The sequence below is a fragment of the Malania oleifera genome, chromosome 4, assembly GCF_029873635.1.
Source record: "Malania oleifera isolate guangnan ecotype guangnan chromosome 4, ASM2987363v1, whole genome shotgun sequence".
Classification (NCBI taxonomy): domain Eukaryota; kingdom Viridiplantae; phylum Streptophyta; class Magnoliopsida; order Santalales; family Ximeniaceae; genus Malania; species Malania oleifera.
Genome location: NC_080420.1, coordinates 90,989,055 through 91,012,042, shown reverse-complemented (window position 1 = coordinate 91,012,042; position 22,988 = coordinate 90,989,055). Strand labels below are relative to the sequence as shown.

Genomic DNA, 22,988 nt, shown 5'->3' with positions numbered 1-22,988 from the left:
CCGTTTACTTCAATTTTTCTCTCCTTTTCATCAGTGAACCCACAGTCGACTTAGGTTATTTTAGGAGCCTTTTTCACAGAGAATCACTCTATTTTTCATTTACCTAAAGTGTAATAGAGCTAGGCTTGTATAATAATAAGATTGTACCATGTTGAGTTGTAATCGCATTCATTCATTATATAATGACTTAAAAAACTTCTATTTCAATTAAGACTGTGATTGAGAGATCATGATTTGAATAGTGAGGGAATTAAACTCACACTCTATCAATATTGAGGGTAATTCTCATATCACAATATCTATCCTTTACTATCCATTTATCGGAATTAAAGAAAGTTGCGTCATACACTATTTGAGCAAGATATATGAAGTATTGATATTCCTCAATAGTCCAATCAAATTTGAGATGACACCACCCAACAGTATATTCGACAACCAACAAATGCAAACATCTCAACTTTCAAGTTGAGAGCACTGAGTAACCTCGTTCTCAAATAGATCATTAAGGCTTTCAATCTCAAGAGATGGGTGAATAAGGTATTTAAAACTTATTTAGCGGAATCGGAGTTTATTTTAAACCTTTTTAAAATAATCAATCACAACTTCACTACAATTTATGTCACGGTATACTAATTAGCGAACGTACTATACCAATCAACAACCCTATGTATATAAGAACAATTGAAATACAATCCAAATATTTATTTTCAACACCTTAAATATTCAGTTCTGGATTTCAGCAATTAGTCAAGGATTTAATCGATATGCAAATATTGATTTTGAATTTAATTGATGAATATTACAAATTCAACCAGTCTCAACAATTTAACAAGTAATTTCTTTTCTTGTATTCAAACACTTAATCAATCAATATGAAATAATCTCAGTTGATTAAATCAATTTAGAACTTGCTATTTCAACAGCATTTGATTTGCAGTGAAGACTAAACCATTCACAATATTCACAAGTGACCTTGAATCAATTCAGTTTTCCAAGTTAATCTCAGCATTCAATACTTCTCAACTTAAATCTAAATCATGCACAACAGTTAATAATCAATAACCAATTACAGAAAAGTAAAGAGTTTAAGGGAAAGAAAAACGAACACCAGATTTTTTACAAGGTTCAGCCAGCAGCCTACGTCCTTGCCTCAAGCAACCCGCTTTGAGGATTTTGTTTACCACTTCATTCAACAAGTGAAGCAACCCTCTCTCCGTTTGCAGGTGGAGACCTCTCTCTAAAAAGAACGCCCTCTCGCTAGGCAATGATTCAATAACCTGAATTGTTAATTGCAAAAGTAGCAATACAAGTTTGTTTTTACAATAAAAATATTCTCAATTGAGCATAGTTTGTACAAGTTAAAGTACAATATACTTCAATAAATCAATAAAGAGATTAAGCTCACGAAGATATTAACAATATTTTGATTGTAGAATGAAGATTTAAAAATCAAACCAGAATTTTCGTGTAGGGTTTTCAGCAAAAACTCACGTTCAGAAAGTTTTTCAAGAGTAAAGCATGGTTTTGAATGTATATGTGAGTAATGTCTTACCCTAATCACGTGATAAACATCTTTATATAGGGTATGAAACCTTCTGACCGTTTTCCCCAAGTTTGGAACATAACTTAACATCTCTTCAAGCTATTATCCTAGAGAATTAATTGGTTGTAGTCACTCGACATGACTTCGTTTTGTTTCAATGTCCAAAAGAGTTCATTGACCAACAAGATTCTTTTTAAGCTTGTTACAAGTCAATACCTAACACAATAGATGATCCATACGAAGGAAAGAGTCCAAGAACATAAATCTTCATTAAATAATAGAGATAGAATATGAAGATGGTTAAATCTTACATTGATAAAGATTCCAAGTGGATTAATAAGTGGACAAATCAAGGGAGAAAATTTTTACACTTCAACATGGCTGACTTGGTTCTTGTTAAACTCAATCCAAAACAGATCAATCACTATGGGATCGAGATAGGGGATTACTTCACAGATATGACACAAGGTTGACCTTTGGGTTTGGATAAAGGGACACCCTATGCTTCACGTCAACTGCCTTAAGCCACTTATTCCAACACTAAAGATCCAACCTAAAGTCAATCAACCAAAGCCCCAATAAGGATCTCAACTTGATTGGCTAGAAGTTGAAAAGAGATCTTAATAGACCAAGACTTAACATTATGGTAACAATTACACTAGTTCTTAGTCATGTGGGAGACCTCAAAGATGAAAAAAATCAACTAGATATTAGTAAAAATACATAGAATGATTCATAGAAAAAGTTGAAAGGTCTAACACCAAAGTTTATGGGGACATCCTCCAAATAAATGGGAGAGTATTTCACTAGCCTTACTTGTTTAGGGCATTATGCTTGCCTAAGATTGCTTGTCTAGTTCAAATTGGGTTGGTAATGTAAATGCTAGTGTAGCCTTAATTCCTTGAGTATAGGATAATGCATTAGTGAGAACGAGGAGTATGACTTCTTGATCATATTGATGTTTCCTCATATTAGAGTAGGAACTACATGTAAAATTTTTAGGGGAAGGTGAATGTTCATCAATCCTATAAAAATAATTAGCTATTGTAAACATATTTAGTCTACTTGCTTCCCTGACTAAATACATATTGCTTACAAAATTATAATAAATGAATAGTGTTCCTTTATGAATTTCTTTCATGATTGTTTACCGCTATTGCTTAATTTGTATTTGATGCTTTCAAACTTATGCATGCTATGAATAAGTAGTTTACTTTTAACCAGCTATGCTTGTGTGCTATGACTAGTGCTACTTGGTCCCTCGCTTGGTTGGACTGTGACACACCAACGTGAAATGTAATACTTCCTTTTTTTCTTTTTTCTTTTTTGGTTTTGTTAAAGAAAACTTGCATTTGGAGGCAAAATATTTTGATTTTAAAGAGATTTGTAGTTACTAGCATTTAGAAAAGAAGAAGAAGAAGAAAATAATCAACTTAATTTTGAAACATGGTTAGTTAGCTAATTAAAAAATGTAGTCAAGAGTCTAATATTGCGTAGGGAATGTGATCTTTACAAATTAGCACCCTAATCATCATGTGTTTAAAGAATAGTTACCATTGGACTTTAAGTTTACTCTAGAAAATTTTGAGTGTTTGGTTTCTTTCTTGGAGGAGAAAAAAGATTTAATTTGACAAAAAGATTAGGCAATTTTGGTAAAGATTTTGAAAACATGAACCTAAGATCAAGTATATTTATCAAAATCAATTCTCTTAACTTGTCAAAAAATGATTAATAATCGTTATTGTATCTTATTTGTGCTGAAAGAGAAAATGTAAATATATTAAAGTTGTGTCGAAGTTTATCTTAACGCCAACATGAGGTATTATTTTTGTGCTCCTTGCCATAATTCAGTTGATGGGTGACCCTCTCTTCTCAATTTTATAGCATAAGAGGAGATGAGTTACTTTGTTCTATCTAAGAAAATAGAGGAACAATTCCTACCAATAAAGTCTTTTTGACTATCCTTCATTAATTGGATTAAGATATTAAAAAAGACATGATTTTTTTTAAAGATAAAAATAGAAAAATCTAAAACCCATTTTGAAATGAAATGGGCAAAAGATTACAAATGTTTTTTTCGCCCAACACTTTCCTTTGTCTTTTACCCCACAACCATCCCGTGGAGAGGTCGAGACCTATGAATTTTAAAATATCGTATCGTCAAATTAGCAAAATAGTCAACCTTTGAATAGATTAATAAAGAAGTAATAAAGATAAATGGAAATTATTAGCTAACTTAGGTAGTATTATCATTTGAATTTTTTTTTTAACGCAACTTGTTTCCTCCTCTTTCTAGTATATAAAAAGATTAGTTGCCCACTCAGACTTATGAAGAGAAAAAGGAAAAATAAAAATAAAAAGCCTTGTATCCGCTTAATTGGCCGAAAAATTATAATTTAGAAGACAAATATGCATAGATATGAGGGAATTTTTCTTTTATGGTCCTTGTTATGATAAAAATGATTATCGAAGTCATTGCAGTAATTTCTGAAAACTTCTCTCCATTATTAAGTGAGCAATAATAGAACATAATTTATTTAAAATTTAGAAAAAAAACAGATGGGAAGTCCCATATCACCCTTCAACCCACTGAAATGTTAAGGGAATTTGTCACTCTAGACTTATCTCAGCAATATATGTTCCTCAGCAAACCCAACATCGACTATCCATTCCCAATGGAACCTTTTATTAGGGCTTTTGTTGCCACACTACCAAGTTTTTACTCAAGAAATCAAAGAAAAATACAAGGTAATCCTGTCTCTTACTCCAACTGTCATTTTGTTTAACAGCTGTGCTTTAATTTACAAGTTTACAATTATGAGTTTGAGCTTTCCCGAGTGGCCGAGCTTAGAAACTAGACCTTAAATTTGAATTTATGTGAATTTTAACGGAACACATATTAGGATCCACATAGATCGTACTACAAACCCTAAAATTCATGCTCTCCAACACAACAAACCTAAAAGTAAACTTTCATATGCTCTTAAAAAACAGAAAGGAGAAGGGAAATTAAAACTATTACATAGATAAATTAGAGTAAAAAGGTAGAAAATCTACGAGCCAGTTATGAAAAACCATTTTTTTAATTTCAATTTCTAATTTTCCAACAAATACAAAAGTGCACATCTTTTTATTATTTTCCAACTTTCTCATACTGATGCAAGAAAATTTAAAAACGGAGCGGCATTTTTTGTAATTGTTTAGAAAATTAAAAATCAAAACTGAAAATTTGTTTCCGCAACACAACTCCATGCATAAGCCTACTTGACCCCAACAATGCACTTGAGCAAGTGAAGCTTATCATTGACTTCTGCAAGATCAGAATGGGCTTGGAATGAGAGAGGTGGCTCTATCCCCGTGAAGATGTAGAGAGCTTTTAGTTCTTCTGAGCAAGTAGCATGAGGTGTGCCTCTGTATCCTATTATTGTTCGCATAGCATGGAGTTGTTCCCATATTTTCTCTTCATTGCACGATGCCTGAAGCAATTAGAGCAAGCAATATCGAATGTTAGCATCACATCTCCTCCCCATGAAAAGACTGCAGAAACAATAGTGATCAGACAGCTCTTTTTCTAGTGTGCCATGAAAAATTCACATGCAATATATACTACTCAAGAAATATGAAGGCATGATTTGACAAGAGGGTGTGGTTTAGGTTATATTTGATTTGTGGAATGTGTATTCGAATGATTATAATATAAGAGTTTGACAGCGTACAAGAGGAAATATTTGATCACAATAAAGCAAATAACATTGTAAACTTTTATTAATCTATAACAAGAAATGACTCCCTTCAAATTTCACTGATGAAATGTCCATTCCTATCCTATTCTATGTTGGATGAAGTAACACCACTTGTTTTTAAATTATTGCATCTGTATACAATTATTAGTACGTTTTCATCATATATATACATATATTCCATATATTCATAAGGATAGGTATTGTGCAAAACAAAGATAACCTTAGCAGCAAGGGTTACTTCTGTGTAGCTCAAAGGATAGGCCATAATTTCATATTCCATGGAGATGATAACTACTCCTGACCTTTGAACTCAGGCCTGTAGTTCTATACTACTTCGTTCTTAAGGAGTCTCTGTAAAGTTATGGTTGAACTGCCTTGAGAGAGCACCTTTGGATCCCACAATGGCCACTAAACAAAAACCATGGTAAAATATTTTTGAGTTTGTCTATCCAGATTGCTCTTGGTTGTGGTTCCCAACAGTTGGGGACCCCGTCTTGCACTTACCACATTTCGCATAACACTGGTTTAAAAAAGATAACCAATTCACATTGATGCTACCTGTATGAAGACATCAAGGCTAGGCAAGTTTAAGCTCATCGGAGGTCCAGTTCCAAGTGTTGGCTCCAGCCCATATTAAATATATATAAAAAAAGAGGCCCATGCTTTTTTGAAGCCCATTAGGGCAACCAAATTAAAGAGGCGGCAGTGTGTGTGTGTGTGCGCGCGTGCGCGCCGCTGAAGAGAGAAAAATTTTGAGCGCCGGCAGCAATGCGAAAAGGTGTGTGGGGCAGTGTGTGAGGCAAAAGTGTGCATTGCACAGTCTTCATCAACTTGATGATCGGAAGGCCTTTTATAATCCAATTTCACTGAAATTTGGAGAGCACATTTGGGATTCTTCGACCTTCGATCTGGACGGTGGAGATCTGTTTTAGAGCTTTGGAGGACCTCATTTTACAGTACTGATAGTAACCGAGTTCGGGTGACTGCTTTTCGCTCATTCTTATTTTATTGTGATTCCTTTGGGGATCTTTTTGCTCTAAGTTTGTGAGCATTTTTTGTGATTGTATAACTATGATTTTTTGCCTCTATTATAGTGGAAATTTGTTGGGTCTCATAGGCCTTGTGGTTTTTACCTTTCACATTGGAGGGGTTTTCCACATTAAAAATTGTGGTGTTCGTATTGTAGTGTGTGATTTATTATTATTGTTGTTTGGTTATTTTGCTTGTCACAGATTTAATTTTTGGGAAAGATTTATCCGCTGTGCTAGTTGTCTTGTTACTTTCCCAACAAGTGGTATCAGAACTTGGTTCATATAAAATATGAAAGACAAAGACAACGTAGGTACTATGTGCAAGCTCACAGGTTCAAATTATTCAATTTGGAAACCAAATATGGAAAATATTATTTATTGTAAGGATTTATTTGATCTGATTGAGTTGGGCAACGATAAGCCGAAAAAACAAACTGAAGCTGATTAGAGGAAAATGCATAGGAAAGTAGTTGGCATAATCAGACAGTGGGTGGATAATAGTGTTTTTCATCATGTGGCTCAAGAGACAGATGCCCAAATACTTTGGAAGAAGTTGGAGAGTCTTTATGAGAGAAAGACTGTCCACAACAAAGCTTTTGCAATTAGAAAACTTATAAATTTGAAGCTTAGAGAAGGAAAATCTGTTATTGAGCATTTGAGCAATTTCCAGAATTTGGTAAACCTGTTAACTAATATGAAGATAATTTTAAATGATGAACTACAAGCTTTATTGCTATTAAGTTTTTTGTCAGATAGTTGTGAGACTCTTATAGTATCTCTTAGCAACTTAGTCCCGAACGGTGTGTTGACCCTATCATTTGTTAAGATAGCATGTTTAATGAAGAGACCAGAAGGAAAGAAATGGGTACAGATAATACCCAGGTACTTGTTGTAGAAGATAGGGGGAGAAGCCAATACAAAAATGAAAGGAGTAGAAGTAAAATTATAACCAAGTCAAGGTCACGATTTAAAAATCTTAAGTGTCATTGTTGAGGTAAAAATGGTCATATCAAGAAGTACTGTTATAAGTGGTAGAGAGAAAATAAAAATAAATAGTGACAAGGAAGAAAAAAAGGATCAGGATAATAATGATCATGTCACCGCTACTGTTGGAGATGATTTGGTTCTTGCTTATGATAATAATGTAATTAGTGTTGCCTATAATGAAATGGTTGACAACGGTGCCTCTTTTCACATGACATTAAGGATTTCTTTAGTTCATATACTTCTGTTGACTTTGGAGTTTTGAAGATGGGAAACGACGTTGTGGTAGCGATAGTTCATACTGGAACTGTCTGCTTAAAGACCAACAATGGAATAGAATTGGTACTCAATATTGTCAGGCACACTCCTAGTGTTTGTCTGCATTTGATCTCTGCTAGAAGACTTGAGGATGATCGATATTGCAACTTCTTTGGTAATGGATAATGGAGACTTACCAGAGGAAATTTAATTGTGGCCCGATGTGACAAATTTTCTAATTTATATTTTATGAATGCTTCCATTTGCTTGAATTCTGTGAATGTAGTTGATAGTGATAGCACATTAGAGTTATTGCACAAACGACTTAGTCACATAAGTGAGAAAACACTCGATTGCTTGGTCAAGAAGAATTTGCTATCAGACTTAAATGGTGCAAAACTAAAAAGATGTGTACACTGTTTGGCTGAGAAGCAGAAAAGGGTTTCATTTAAGAGTCATCCTCCTTCTAGAAAATAGAGTTACTTGAGTTGATTCATTTAGATGTTTGTGGCCCAATGGAGGTAAGGACACTTCATGGTGCACTTTATTTTGTTACTTTTATTGATGATCATTCAAGAAAACTCTGGGTTTATGTTTTGAAATGCAAAGATCAGGTGCTCGATATGTTTAAAAATTTTCAGGCTTTAGTTGAGAGAGAAACAGGAAAGAAGATAAAATGTATTCGCACTAATAATGGTGGCGAGTATTGTGGTCCATTTGATGTGTACTGTAGACAACAAGGCATCTGACATAAGAAGGCACCTCCTAAGACTCCTCAATTGAACGGTTTGGTAGAAAAGATGAACAGAATACTGGAAGAGAGAGTCAGATGTTTGCTTTCAGAAGAAAAACTACCTAGATCATTTTGGGGTAAGACATTATATACTGTTGCTTATGTAATTAACTTGTCTCCTACTATTGCGTGGCTGACTGATGTCCCTGACAGAATCTAGTATGGGAAGGATGTTTTCTATGACCATCTACGTGTGTTTGGCTGCAAATCCTTTATTCATGTGCCTAAAGATGAAAGGTCCAAGTTAGATGTCAAGGCAAGGCAGTGCATTTTGTTGACTTTTTGAGTCCTATCTCGTTTTTGATAATGACAAATACAAGATATTTAATGTCTGTCAAGTTTGTGTGCAGGCTTATATTAGTAAGATCATTTGATGGCACGTGAAAACTTGAAGACTAAAGACTCAAAAGACTTATTTTGTGTTGTAATTCATATCATGTTTAATTTGGGTATGTAATAGTAAAGTAGGATTGGTCTGTAATAATTGATGTGCATCATACATGTAGGAACTTATAAGCTCAAGACCAGATTAACCTTAGGGATCACCCTTCGGTCGACCGATGCCAGGTTTTTTAGGTTATGTTAAATAGCATTAAAAGACCTTAGAAAGACCTTAAGTCCATGCACAAACACATAAGATGTCCCCAAAATCAATTAACATATCAAGGGAATTAATTAAAGTGAAAATGAACATAAAGGGCAAAACTGTGAGGTTTTGGGTGACCGAACCTCGAGTGTTTAAAACACCTCAGGCAACCGAACACTTGACGATTCAAAATGTTGACTTTGGTTTCAGGCGACCGAACCATTTTGAATGCTTCGTCCATGGGTGACCGAACCTTGACTTTCACTTTTCCCACCAACTCGGCATTGCAAACTTATACATTCAAAATAGCCTCGGGCAACTGAACACATGAGTTCAGTAAATCGAACTATGGATTAGGTGACCGAATCACGGACCTTTTGGAAATCACCTTGGTTCAACCAACCAAACCTTAACTCGGGCACTCGAACCTTCAAAAATCACTTTTTTGACTGAGTCTGTCTGAGCGAACGAACTGTGGATCAGCCACCCGAAACTTTTAGGTTGTTTTAATTTTTACCATGGTTAAGCATGGTTAAACAAGGTAAATATTTCTAAATGGTTTTAAAACAATATTAAGAATTACCTTGGTGTCCCCAACGGTCATAATTTGACCCACTTCTATATATAGGGGTTTATTTGTGAAAATTAGCAAGAGATAAGAAATTTGATTAGTGAAAAAATTCTCTAAATTTTGGGAGATCCTTTTGTTCTTTCAAGCCAAAAATACTTTTCCATTTAGCATTCCTTTGAAAAGTAATCTTGTGTGGGAGTGTCCTACTTCATCCTACATTGGTTCTACTCGCCTAAACTCTCATTTGTTTAATTGATTGAATGATTTTTATTGGAGAGTTTTAGCACAAGTTTTCCCCCAATTTAAATTAATAAATCTTTTGTGTGGGAAACTTGAAAGCTTGTGGGTCTTAGCATCTAGATTGCAAGACACCTTAGCTTATAATTTTTGTGTGCACAAAATTTTTTGTACAAGCTAAGTTTTGAATTTCTCTTGTGCTGGAATATTGAGTAAATATTTGTTGAGATATTTTGATTTGTCTTGGTGAAAATATTTGAACCCTATGTTGTGATTGAGATACACTTTCATATATATTTTCAAAGATTAGCTTGTTCATACACTCTTATGTTTGATTGGGTATTGACATTATCTTGAGTGTTGATTACACACATTTAGCACTGAGCTTATAGACCTTATATTATTGATGTGCATTGATTAGTGCTTGTGTTGAATCGGTACATAGTCTGCTTAGTTAAGAAGCATTTATTTGTATGCCAAATTATATTGATTGTTGTATTCCAGGCGTGGGCCTGAAGAGGGAGACTAGCCCTGTTGAATAATCTCAGATTGACTTAGACCCGGTTAGGAAAGTTAGGTGCACCATCCTGGTAAGGTGTAGGTTGAGGTCAGTCCCGTGAATTGACTTGCTTGTAACCGGTGCCACTCCACCCGTGAAGTGAGCTTATTGTGGAATCCTTGTGCTGGTGAGTCAAGGCAGGGACGTAGGCACTTTGGGCAAACCTTGATAACATTTCTTGTGCATGCTTTTAATTTCTACATTTTAAATTCCGGCACATGAATGTTTGTATTTTACTATTGTGAATGATTGAGTTTATAATTGCATAGAAAGACCCTAGGTTGAGTAATACTATTGCTAGATTAGTTGAACCTAGGAAAGAAATTTTAAATACCCAATTCACCCCCTCTTGGAAATACACCAAAGCTAACACATTTTTATTGCGTATGGTTAGGATGAGTTTGGCTATAGGTTTTATGATCCAGTGGAAAAGAAACTTGCGAGAAGCCATGATGTAGTCTTCATGGAGGATCAAACCATTAAAGACATTGGCAAGATTGAAAATTCTCAGTTTTAGGATAGTGATGGCTCAATTGACTTGGATCTGATTCCTTCTGAAAATTTTCAGGATACAGTTGAGATTGGCAATCAGTATGATACAAAGGCAGATGTTCAGAATGATCATGTGGTGGAAGATCAAGAAAATGTTGATGAGGAAAGTACTTTGAATATTGACCACCTACAACTTCACTCAAGAGGTCTACCAGAGACTGAAAACCCTCCACAAGATATCCTATAAATGAGTATATTCTTCAAACATATGAGGGAGAATCAGAGTGCTATGAAGAAACCATTGAAAGTGAGCGGAAGCAACAATAATTTAGTACAATGGAAGATGAAATGAAATCTCTGCATGACAACCACACTTTTAAGCTAGTAAAATTACCTAAAGGTAAGAGAGCTTTGAAAAATCAGTGGGCCTATAGATTAAAACAGGAAGACAATTCTTCACACCCATGGTACAAAGTTAGATTAGTTGTCAAAGGCTTCAGTTAGAAAAAAAAAGGATTGCTTTTGGGGAGATTTTCTCACTGGTAGTGAAAATGTCGTCAATCCGTGTTGTTTTGGGCTTGGCTACTAGTCTTGATTTAAAGGTTGAGCAGATGGATGTGAAAACTGCTTTCCTCCATGGCAATCTCAAAGAAAAAATTTATATGAGCTAGCCTGAGGGTTTTGTGGTGAAAGGTAAGGAGAATTATGTTCGCGGATTAAAGAAGAGCTTCTATGGCCTGAAACAAGCTCCTAGACAGTGGTATAAGAAGTTCGAGTTTGTCATGGTTCAACAAGGCTACAAGAAGTCGACTTTAGACCATTGTGCATTTGTTCAAAAATTCTCTAATGATGATTTCATTATTTTGTTGCTTTATGTTAATTACATGCTCATTATTGGTCACAATGCTTCTAGAATTGACAGGTTAAAGCACGTGTTGAGCAAGTATTTTGTCATGAAAGACTTGGGACTAGCGAAACAGATTCTTGGCATGAGAATCTCATGTGATAGAAGTTCTAGGAAATTATGATTATCTTAGGAAAAGTATATTGAGAAGGTACTTCAACAGTTTCACATGGAGAAAGCCAAAGTGGTAAGTACTCCTCTTGCTACACATTTCAAGTTAAGTAGTAAACATACTCCTTCTAATGATGAAGAAAAGAGAGACATGGAAAGTGTTCCATATGCATCTGTAGTTGGTAGCTTAATGTATGCCATGGTTTGCACAAGGCCAGATTTAGCTCATGCAGTTGGTGTAGTTAGTAGATTTCTCTCTAATCCAAGTAAAGAGCATTGGAATGCTGTGAAATGGATTATGAGGTATCTCTGTGGTACAACTGATTTGAAAACTCTATTTTGGTTTTGAAAAACTTCTAGTTAGCTATCCAGATTCAGACATGGCTGGGGATTCGGAATCAAGGAAATCTACTTCAGGTTATTTGATTACCTTTGCAGGGGGAGGCAATCTAGGTTGTAGAAATGTGTGGCTTTGTCCACTAAAGAATCTGAGTTCATTGCAACTATCGAGGTATGTAAAGAGTTATTATATGTGAAGAAATTGGTTCTTGAACTTGGATTCACTTAGAAGAGGTATGTGTTATTTTGTGATAACCAAAGTGCTATATGTGTTATTTTGTGATAACCAAAGTGCTATTCATCTCAGTAAAAAATCAACCTTTCATGGTAAATCAAAGCATATTGATGTGAGATATCATTGGATTCGAGATGCTTTGGATTCTAAGTTACTTGAACTTGAGAAGATCTACACTGATAAGAATGCTGCTGATATGATGACAAATGGGGTGCCTCGTGCGAAGCTTGAGTTGTGTGCTGAGGCAGCCAGTATCAAAATTGTTTGATAATCTTAATGAATGTCTCCTTCCTTTTATAGGCTGGAGGGGGAGATTTGTTGGGTCTAGCCCATATTAAATAAATAGGTTTTTTGTAATTTTTGTAATTTTTATTTTCGATAAGTTACCATAGTATATATAATAGGTTTTTTGAGCAAGAATTAATTGAATTTCTCTTATAACGGCAATTTTCCCTATCCTTCTCCCCTTCTTCCTTTTCCCCTTATTCCATTGGCCTACAACAAGTTCTAAAGGTCCCTCCTCCATCCTTTTGTCTTCTCCTCCTTCCTCATCAACCTCCATACCACTTCTTTTAAACTCCTTGCCACTTCCCTATTCTTAATCCATGCTTCCCCCTTCTTAACCCACGGTAAGAATTCCAATAAAAGAAGAAAAAAATTAGTCATCACCAAGGAGATTTTGGAATCTTCCTAAATCGCCTCCACAAGTTCACAATGCAATCATTAGTCCTATCATCATTTTTCGACCATTTTTCTTATCATCCCAACGCAACAATGCTAGATGTCACATGCCAAGCTTGTTCAGGGCATTATTCTTACTCACAACAACTTGTCTTGTGCAATCATCATGAAAATACTAATATAGGTTTATTCTAAACATGGTAATCCTTTATCGGAAAAGAAGAGTATGACTCCTCAATTAAATTGATGTTTCCTAGTGGTAAGAGTACAAATCACAAAGAAAGCTCTTTTGGTGGGGTGGAGTATTTATCAATCATTCTAAAACTCACTAGCTACTATAAAAACATGAGTAGCCTGCTCATCCTCTCACTAACCACACATTGCCTATAGAGGTAAGATAATAAGAATTGTATTGCTTCATGATTTACTACTTAACTTGTTTTTACTTCCATAATGCTTATAGCTTCTACTTAATTTTTATTCGATGCTTGTGAACTTGTGCATGTGGTGAATCTGCAATTTCCTTTTGGCTTACTATTTAAGTTCGTGTGCCACAACCACTGGTGCATAACCTTTTTACATGATGTTAAGTGTTAGGGCCATGATAGTTGGTACAGAGTTTAATTAATTACTTCATAATTTTTTTGCCTTCAGATTGTGAGTTTTGGGAACCATCAATGAGAGAACCATTCCACAAATAAGAATCGATGCACTAGAGGGTAGGCCAAGATCATCTACCATGCAGACATAGAGGTGGCCTAACTTACAAAGAATCTTGATGCATTAGATGGATCCTAAATATAGCAACAACATCGAATTTTCTAATTATCAATGATGTAATGGAAAACCACAACACATCTAGGTAAGATTACTACAAAGATGAACCCAATGGTTCATACTTTCAGAATTCCATTTCTACATAAAATAACATGGACGAGCAAGGGTACCAAAACCAAGAACATCCAGTGATGCTTGTGATTCTAAGGAGTTGAAGAACTACATATTTGGCAAGGATCAATACTTTCATGTGGTTAGAGCTGACTCAAAGCAAGCAAAAGTATCCATGGCTACTATATACTTGAGCGGGGGATCTAAGCTATTGTCGATAGTCATTTTTTACCGGACTGTCAAAACCAAGCGACTAGATCCCTCACCAAAGATTGACCCTAGTCCCTTTGCTTAACCAATTTTTAACTTACTTGAGTGAATCGGAACGATCCTAAAGGTTTAGAAGCGTTTTAAGAGAATTTTGGGTTTTGAAGCAAAAATCGAGAAAATCCTTATCTCTACATTTTTCCCATTTTCTTGTGTTTTTCTACATTTTTTAAAATTTTATTTATTTTATTTTTTTTCAGAGAAATCATTAGTATTTTTTTTTCCCACTGTAGTGAATTAATTTTTTTTCCAAAATAAAAAATTCTTTATTTTTAATTATTTAAAATATTTTTAAGAAATAAAAAAACAAGGAGTGCATGCGAACACATATGGGTCAAAACAATGTCGTTTTGGTTGACCGGTCAATGGTCAATGGTCAATACGTATGCATGGCCACATGTACTAGCATGTGCTAGCCCATGAGCACCTATGCGAGCCCATGCACATGTGTGCTAGCCCACGCGCACGTGCGTGAACACATATACCGAAAACGTCGTCATTTTGATGTGGCCATTTTTGAAATGAAACAAGTTTCTCCTCCTCCTCCTCTCTCTCTCTCTCTCTCTCTCTCTCTCTCTCTCTCTCTCTCCTAACTTCCAAATCTGTGTTTTCTCTCCCACTAACCCCCACTTCCTAACTTCCAAATCCCTATTTTATCTCCCATTAATCCCCACTCTCTCCTAATTTCCAAATCCGTATTTTCTCTCCCATTAATCCCCACTCTCTCCTAATTTCCAAATCTGTATTCTCTCCCACTATTCCCCACTCTCTTCTAACTTCCTAATCCCTAAAAACTAGTCCCACATCCCTCAACCTCTCCACTAAATCCCCCCACACTCTCTCCTAACTTCCAAATTTCTCTTTTCTTTCCCACTAACCCCCACTCTCCTCAAAATTCCTAAAAATCCTCTAAAAAAACCAAAAAAATATCTTAACTTCCCACTTCCCCCATTTTCTCCCCTATTTTCTCTCTCACTTTTCCCTATCTTCCATGTTCTATAAAATCCCCTAAAGGGGCTAAGGGATTGAAAAAAGAAAAAACTTTGGAGATTTTGATGAAATCTCTCTCTCTCTCTCTCTCTCTCCCTCTCTCTCTCTCTCTCTCTCCACCTCTCCTTATTTGTCCCTTATCAATCCCCACTCCCTTACTAACTCTCCCCCTTTTATCTCTCTCTCTCCCCCCCCCCCTATTCTTATCTCATATCCATCAACTCTCTCCCCCTATCTTTCTCTCCCTCTCCTTATTCCACTCAATCAAATCCCTCTCTCTCTTCCTCACTAATTGTCTCACTACATCCCTCCTCACACCCTCATTCGAGATCTCTCCTCTCCTCTATAGGTTATATCAGTGAACCTGGTAAGTACATATATATCTTCAACAACTCATGTATATTGTCCATTAGCATAGAGATTAGAGTTTTTCTTTTCATAAGAAATGTCTAATTTTTTTTTTCTATGTATCATGCACATATATAAGGTAGTTTCGTTTCTTCTAAAAATAACTTTTAGGTGTGTTTTGAAAAAGTAATGTATCTTTTGCATGAATTTTGCATCGTCTTATAAGACTAACATGCATGACTTGCATCTTTTAGAAAAAAAAAAGAACTTTCCTTAGGGTTTCATATGGTTATCAATGTGTGGTCTCGCATACTCTCATCTTCATGAAAATCATGCAACATTTCAATCCTCATATTTACTTTTACATAGTTTCTTTTTAGCCCTTTAAAAAAAAAAAAAAAAAAAACTGTACTATGTTGCTTTGAAAGAATTTGCAACCCCATTGAAATTGGGATTTCCCTTCTAAACAAAATCCAAATCATATTTCTTTAACGGTACAACTAATCTAACATTTGGGCGATGGGTTACAAGTGTTGTTTCGGGAAACTAATGGGACCCCTATGGGATTAATTTCCACACAAGGGTCCCAAAAAATACCTCGAATTCATTCCCTTTGATTTCAAAATATTTTAGAAAATTTTCTATTGTTTCGGGGAAGTATTGGGACCCCCATGGGATTAATTTCCCCCGCATTGGTCTCATGAAAGCTCCCAAATTCGTCCCCTTGATTTCAAAATTTGAAAAATTTGGTAACTACTCTTTTATAAAATTTCCTGCAGTTTCGGGGAAGTAATAAGACCCATGTGGAATTAATTTCCTTGCATTGATCCCACGAAATCCCCCAAATTCATTCCCCTTGATTTCAAAACTAGGAAATTTAGTACACTTTTTAGAAAATTCCCTATTGTCAAGGAAGTAATGGGCTCCCATGGGATTAATTTCCTCGTATGGGTCCTACTTCACCCCCAAGCCCTTTTTGAAATAAAAATATCATTTCTAAAATTTTTGTCCTCAAGGAAGTAATGGTGTGGGATTGATTTCCTCATCTAGGCCCTATGGAATCCTCTTTCAAAAATTATTTTTTTGCTTCATTCATGAAAACTAATCCTGATTTTGTTTCCTCAAGATTTGATTTTGTTCCAAAATGCTTTCTCAACCTTGAAAGCATTTAGGATTCTCCTAATTGGGTTTTCCCGAATTGTTTCAAAAAAATGAGGTTATCCCCTTTCTTTTAAAAAATACCAAGTGTCATTTTCAAAGACCTAGATTTCAAAATCGTGGATTCCCCTCACCTTTTAAAATTTCTTCTCTCTTTTCAAAATATTAACCCTTTTGGGAAGAAGGGGGGGGGGGGGGGGGGAATTATTTTAAAAATACCTAAACTCAACTGGGACACACAAGTGCGAATGGGTGTTGATAGGGGTGCTAAAAGGCTAATCAACATTGAGACGGTTGACCAATCACCTTCCTTATGCACAAATGTACTCCCAAACTCAAAAAATATGGTTTTGGCATACTTTTTTTTTTGTTTGAATTTTTCTTTATTTTCCCTACATTAAAAAAATAAAGTGGCGACTGTGTATCATGTGTCTCGCCCCTTTTTTATTAAAGTTTTTTTCCCCTTCTAATTTGGGGACCCCTTTTCCCTCTTGTGGCCACCTCGGACGGAATCCAGTGTCAATAACTTTGGCAACTCCACTAGGGACCTTTGAGAGTCAAGCTGCCTGTGTTCTTGTGTGTGGGTTTTTTTTTATTTTATTTTTTATGTTTTCTTTTTTATATTTTATATTTTCATGTTCATGCTATTTATGTCTCTTTTTTGTGTGTTTGAAGGTAATATATGCATTATTTGCTATCCAATACATGTTTTGTGATGCCATGCTCTCACTAACCACTTAGCATTGAGACTTCACAAGTCTTATACCTGGACTCCCACCCTTTAAGGATTAGGAGAGGGGAAAAGTAGCACGGCCTCTATGAGGCTTAGTCCTCTGTATAGGTCTCATGAAAATCCCCTCGCTATAGATATTCTCTTCGAAGATACCTTAGCAACCTTTATAATCGTGAGTTAGAGCTTGAGCCATGCACTAGCAAACCAAGAATCCCACGCCATTAGTTCAGATATAGGGAGCATACCTTTCAACTATGCATAATGTTAGGACACGGGGAGCAATGTACATAGTAGGTTTATTTATGTTGTGGTTTGTCATTGTATGTCTTGTTTTTTCAGAGTCCTTTGTATCTACATAGGACGTGCCTAGGGAAATACTTAAGGTATCTAAGGAGGCACCTGTAAAAGGTAGCAAACCATTGAATCAGATGCATTGCTCAGAGGTTATCATAGCACGTAACTAGACAAAATAAAACTATGGCAAAAGCAGCAAGACGTTAGCGGCATCCTAAGTTATTGGAATCAATTCTCATAGGGGGACTAGTAGGACTTTAGGACCAAATAGAGGTGTATCATCGACATTTTAAAGGTATATTTGGTTGGAGGGTTCTTGATATCTTGGTTAACACTGGGACCCATCATATCGGTGCTTCACCTTTGGGTCCACAAACCTAGTGCTACTAGTGGAGGAATATGAAGAGTTACTGTTGATTTCCAAACTAGCACAGGATAGAGTGTGTACCTATAATCTAGAAGTCAACTTGAGCTGAGCATTGATCAGGGCCATTGGAGGCCAAGCTAAGAAGATATTTGACAAAGTACAGAAGAAAAGAGAGATGGATGGATAACATTGGACCAATATAGAGAGAATCTTCAAGAATCATCTCGCTTATGCTACTTCCCATTTCTGTCTGCAACTATTGGCTTTCGCCATTTATGGTCTAATCCTCTTAACTTTAGTAGCACACATTGTTGATTATGGAGCTGCCACAATTTTCTCATAAATAAAACACAAAGGAGAGGGTCATGTACCATCCATCCTTGCAGAAAGCTTCCTCGCTCTTAATATTTATTGGGAAAAGGGGAAAGGAGAAAGGATCTCTTCTATGTTGCATGCAATTTCAGTATGTGTGGTTCATTGGCCACATTGCGTTGAACCTCTTTAGAAGCGCCTTCATGGGGGAAAGGAACCCGATAATGGAGTGTGCTCGAAACTACAAGAGAGTGAATGTGGCAGAGGCCGTCAATAGTCTAAAGTAAAATGGGTAGCTAAGTGGATAACTATTGTTGTGTTGGGCACCCCACTTGTGCTAAACACCAATACTACAACTAGTATAATTTTATTGAATATATAAAAAACTAAAGTAATGCACAAACTAATAATAAAAATAGTAAAAAGAACAAACACAAGAAATTAACGAGGTTTAGTATAGAATTACCTATGTTTTCGGGCGCCAACGATCAATCCATTACTTCTTTACAAAGAACAACTTTGAGGTGTGTTTTAGAAATGGAGAGTTGAGCTCTTTATATAACTTCAACCTCAAGTCCAAAAAACACTTCTCACCAATATGGGACAAAAAAAAAAAAAATTCAAAACAACTTTTCTACCAATGTGGGATAAAAAAACAACAAATCTCCACCTTGACAATAAATTCAACAAATTTTGAGTCACCAACATTCTCTAGAGTTCTACATCATTGGCGGCTTTGAAGAACATACAAACTTGTAGGATATTGATCAAGTCCAAACAATGTTTAAACTTGATTGTTGTCACAATCTTAGTAACATATCTGCGGGATTTTCAGCTGTAGCAATCTTTTGAAGAAGTATCTTACCTCCATCAATAATATCCCGGATAAAACGAAACCGAACGTTGATGTGCTTTGTTCATGCATGGTAGACTTGGTTCTTCGTCAAATGAATAGCACTCTATCTATCACAAAACATAACAATGTGCTTTTGAGTAACTCCTAAATTTTCATGTAAACCCCGCAACCAAATAACTTCCTTAACAGCCTTTGAAGCTGCCATGTATTATGCTTCTGTTGTTGACAAGGCAATGGTAGACTGTAAGGTATACCTCCAACTCACTGGACCATTAGCAAATGTAAAAACATATCCAGTAGTTGATCGATGATTATCCAGATTATCGGAAAAATCAGAATCCACACATCCAACAACACGTTGATCAATAGTAGCATTTTTCTCAAATACTATACCAACATCAATCGTATTCATAATATATCTCAAAATTCATTTCACAGCTTGTCAATGTCCTTTACCTGGATCATGCATATACCTGCTCACCATACTAACAGTTTGTGAAATATCAGGTCTAATTCAAACCATTACATACATCAGACTACCAACAACACTTGCATAAGGAACTTGTGACATATACTTACGTTCCTCGTTTGATTTAGGAGATAAAGCTGCATTAAAATTTGAAATGAGGAGTAAGAGGAGTGCTTATTGGTTTTGACTGCTTAGACATGTCAAAACTATTGCTTACTGGTTTTGATTGCTTAGACATTCCAAAACTATGTACTAGCTTCTTCAAATATTGTTTCTGAGACAAACTAACTCTTCCTCTTATTTCATCTCTACGAATCTCCATGCCAAGTATCTTCTTTGCTTCACCAAGATCTTTAATCTCAAACTCTTGATTTAACTGACTTTTTAACTTGTTGATTTTTTCTCTTTTCTCTGAAGCTATCAACATATCATCAACATACAATATTAAATATATATAAAAGATCCATTTTGTAGTTTGTGAAAATAAACACAATGATCATGTTTATTTCTAATGTACTTGTGAGCCATCATAAACTGATGAAATTGTTTGTACCATTGTCTTGGAGACTGTTTTAAACCATACAATGATTTACCCAGTTTACATACCCAATTTTCTTTTCTAGCAACCTAAAATACATATGACTGAGTCATATAGATTTCCTCTTCCAATCACCATGTAAAACTACAACTTTTACATTGAGCTAAACTAGTTCAAAATCAAATTGTGCTACCAAAACCAAAAAAATTCGAATGGAAGAATGTTTGACAATTGGAGAAAATACCTCATTATAATTAATGCATTCCTTCTATGCATAGCCCTTAGCTACCATAGCTTTGAAGCGAATATTATTTGCATATGAAAATCCTTCTTTCTTTAGATAAACCTATTTGCAACCAATTGCTTTCTTACCCTTGGGCAGCGGGGCTAGCTCCCAAGTCTGATTCTGATGAAGAGACTACATTTCTTCATCCATCGCTTTTTTCCACTTGTCAGATTCAGAATTCCTCATTGCTTCTTTGAAAGTGTAAGGAACATTATCATCCACAACTGGAAGTGCATAGGCCACTATATTAGTATACCGAGCAGGTTTTCAAATTTCTCATCTTGGCCTCAGAGAAACAATTGATTCTTGTTGTTGTGGAGATTCTTGAATTGAAATCTCCTTTTCTTGTACACTATTCCCCACCGTAACTGGAGAGTTACCGTGTGCAATCTCATTTGTCACTGGGTTTCCCAAAATTGTCTAAACCTCCACCTATTGTTGAGTACCACCGATCTTCTCTCTACTTTCTAATGTATTGAATTATTTTAAGTGAGTAAATGAAGTGCATGAATAGCAAACTGCAAGTACAAATTGTAATTAATTCTTCCTAAATTTATGAAAAAAAAATTTCTAGTTCGCCTTCTTCAAGTAGTGTAATTCTATGGATGAATGCATGAAAGCTAGAGCAGTACACCCTCGTGGGACGAATAATCCCCGCATGGGCTACGAAATCAAGCACCCTATAGCATGTCGTGTTCATGCATGATGCAGATATTATATTTTTTTTATTTGTTTTGTTGGCTTTTGTTTTGAATTTGTGTACAACAAAGAGAAAACTTTCAAAATTTCACCCCAAAAAAAGGCATCAATAGGTTTCCTAGGACCCTATTATTACTCGAGAGAGGTCTAGAAGCATGGATGAACCAGAGTCAAGTCAGAGCGGGGAGACATTGACAGACAAGAGGATAGAGTCCTTGGAAAATACTTTAGTTGAGTTGGTGCGATTATTGAAAACAAAACCCCTTCAAGCAGCACCGATCCCTTCGAAGCCAATCTTCATAAACGTCTCGAGGAAAACCCCACTCATAGAACAACCTAAGCTAAAAGAAAAATAACAATCTATTGACAAGGATAGAATGGCCTATATAGAGGAATAATCGAAGACCACAAAGGTTTGTAAGACATTGGGGTAGGAGACTTTGATGATCTGTGAATTTTTTTTCTTTTTACAGATTTGGTGTTGCCTGAAAAGTTCAAAGTACCTAATTTTGACAAGTACAATGGAAAGGGGTGCCCAAAGACCCTCTCCAGATGTATGTTAGGAAGATGACACCTTGTGCCAAAAATCAAAAGCTTTAGTTGCATGTGTTCCATGAGAGTTTCAAAGGTCTGGCTCTAAAATGGTATGCATCCTAAGACAAAAGCCGGATTTAGAAATGGAGAGACCTTAGTAATATGTTCTTTAAGTAGTATCAATTCAATGCTAATGTGTGGTCTACAGAAGATGGAAAAGAAAGATTCAGAGACCTTCAAGGAATATGCACAAAGGTGGAGGGAAGTAGTTGCACCCACTCTGATAAACATAGAAATTATGTCCACATTTATGAGGACTTTAAAGGACATATACTTCGATAGGTTTATCCCCTACAGTATGTCTAGATTTGCAATTGTTGCGGCTATCAAGGAGAAAATTGAAAATGGGTTAAAGACATGAAAGATGGTTCACTACACTCGACTTTTTGAACTAAATGCAGGAAAGAAAACAAATGGAAGGAGAGGTCGGTTTGGTAGCCTGAGGTAAAGCCTAGATTCAACCAATCGCGGCCTAGAATATATATACCTACACCACCTGGCACACCCTTGGAACCAATCTTGAAGCAAATGCCACCCCCCTCAATTGCTGTAAATGCCAACCGAGCTGACCCAAATACCAAACCCCGACTAGAGTTCACTACCTTGCCAATTACTTTGACCAAACAATATAGGCAGCTTTATGCCCAAGGGAAGATAGTATTTGTCACACTGAGGTTGGGAGAATAGACAAGGTATCACAAACCAAGTGTGACATACAAATTCCATATGAATTCCCCTAGACATGCCACATATAATTGCTTGACCCTGAAGCATCGGCTCCAAGACTTGATCAATGCTAACATTTTGAATTCCAAAAAATGCCCCACCCTAGTGTTAACAATAACTCATTACCAGATCATGGAACCCCATTTGTAAACCTAATTAAAGTCATCCCATCATTTGAACCATCCACCAATCAGCATCCTCCATTTGTAAACCCGTCAACCAAATCCATTGGATTGTTTAAACTCGTTAATGTGAATGTCATTAGCTCATCTTCACCCCTAGTCATCATTACCTACACCCCACCAACAGTTCGTCTCATTATCGCTCAGAAGAACGACCCATTAACCCTCCAACTCCTTGCACCTTTCCTTTATTCAATTGACCAAGTTGTGCCCT

General features: G+C 35.9%; 1 protein-coding gene across 5 annotated transcripts in view; it reads right to left on the bottom strand.

The window, feature by feature from the left end:
• Positions 1–4,613: 4,613 nt before the first annotated feature.
• LOC131154575 (uncharacterized) overlaps positions 4,614–22,988 on the bottom strand; it is a 50,300-nt gene continuing 31,925 nt past the window's right edge. For 3 of the 5 annotated variants that reach the window (XM_058107423.1, XM_058107422.1, XM_058107424.1), the window contains exon 4: positions 4,614–5,019. In XM_058107423.1, the coding sequence (XP_057963406.1) occupies positions 4,804–5,019 (216 nt within the window). In that variant the 3' untranslated portion in view covers positions 4,614–4,803. Of the gene's footprint in view, positions 5,020–18,304; positions 18,666–18,881; positions 19,497–22,988 lie in introns of those variants that run through there. The other 2 variants (XM_058107425.1, XM_058107426.1) reach the window with 2 other exon arrangements.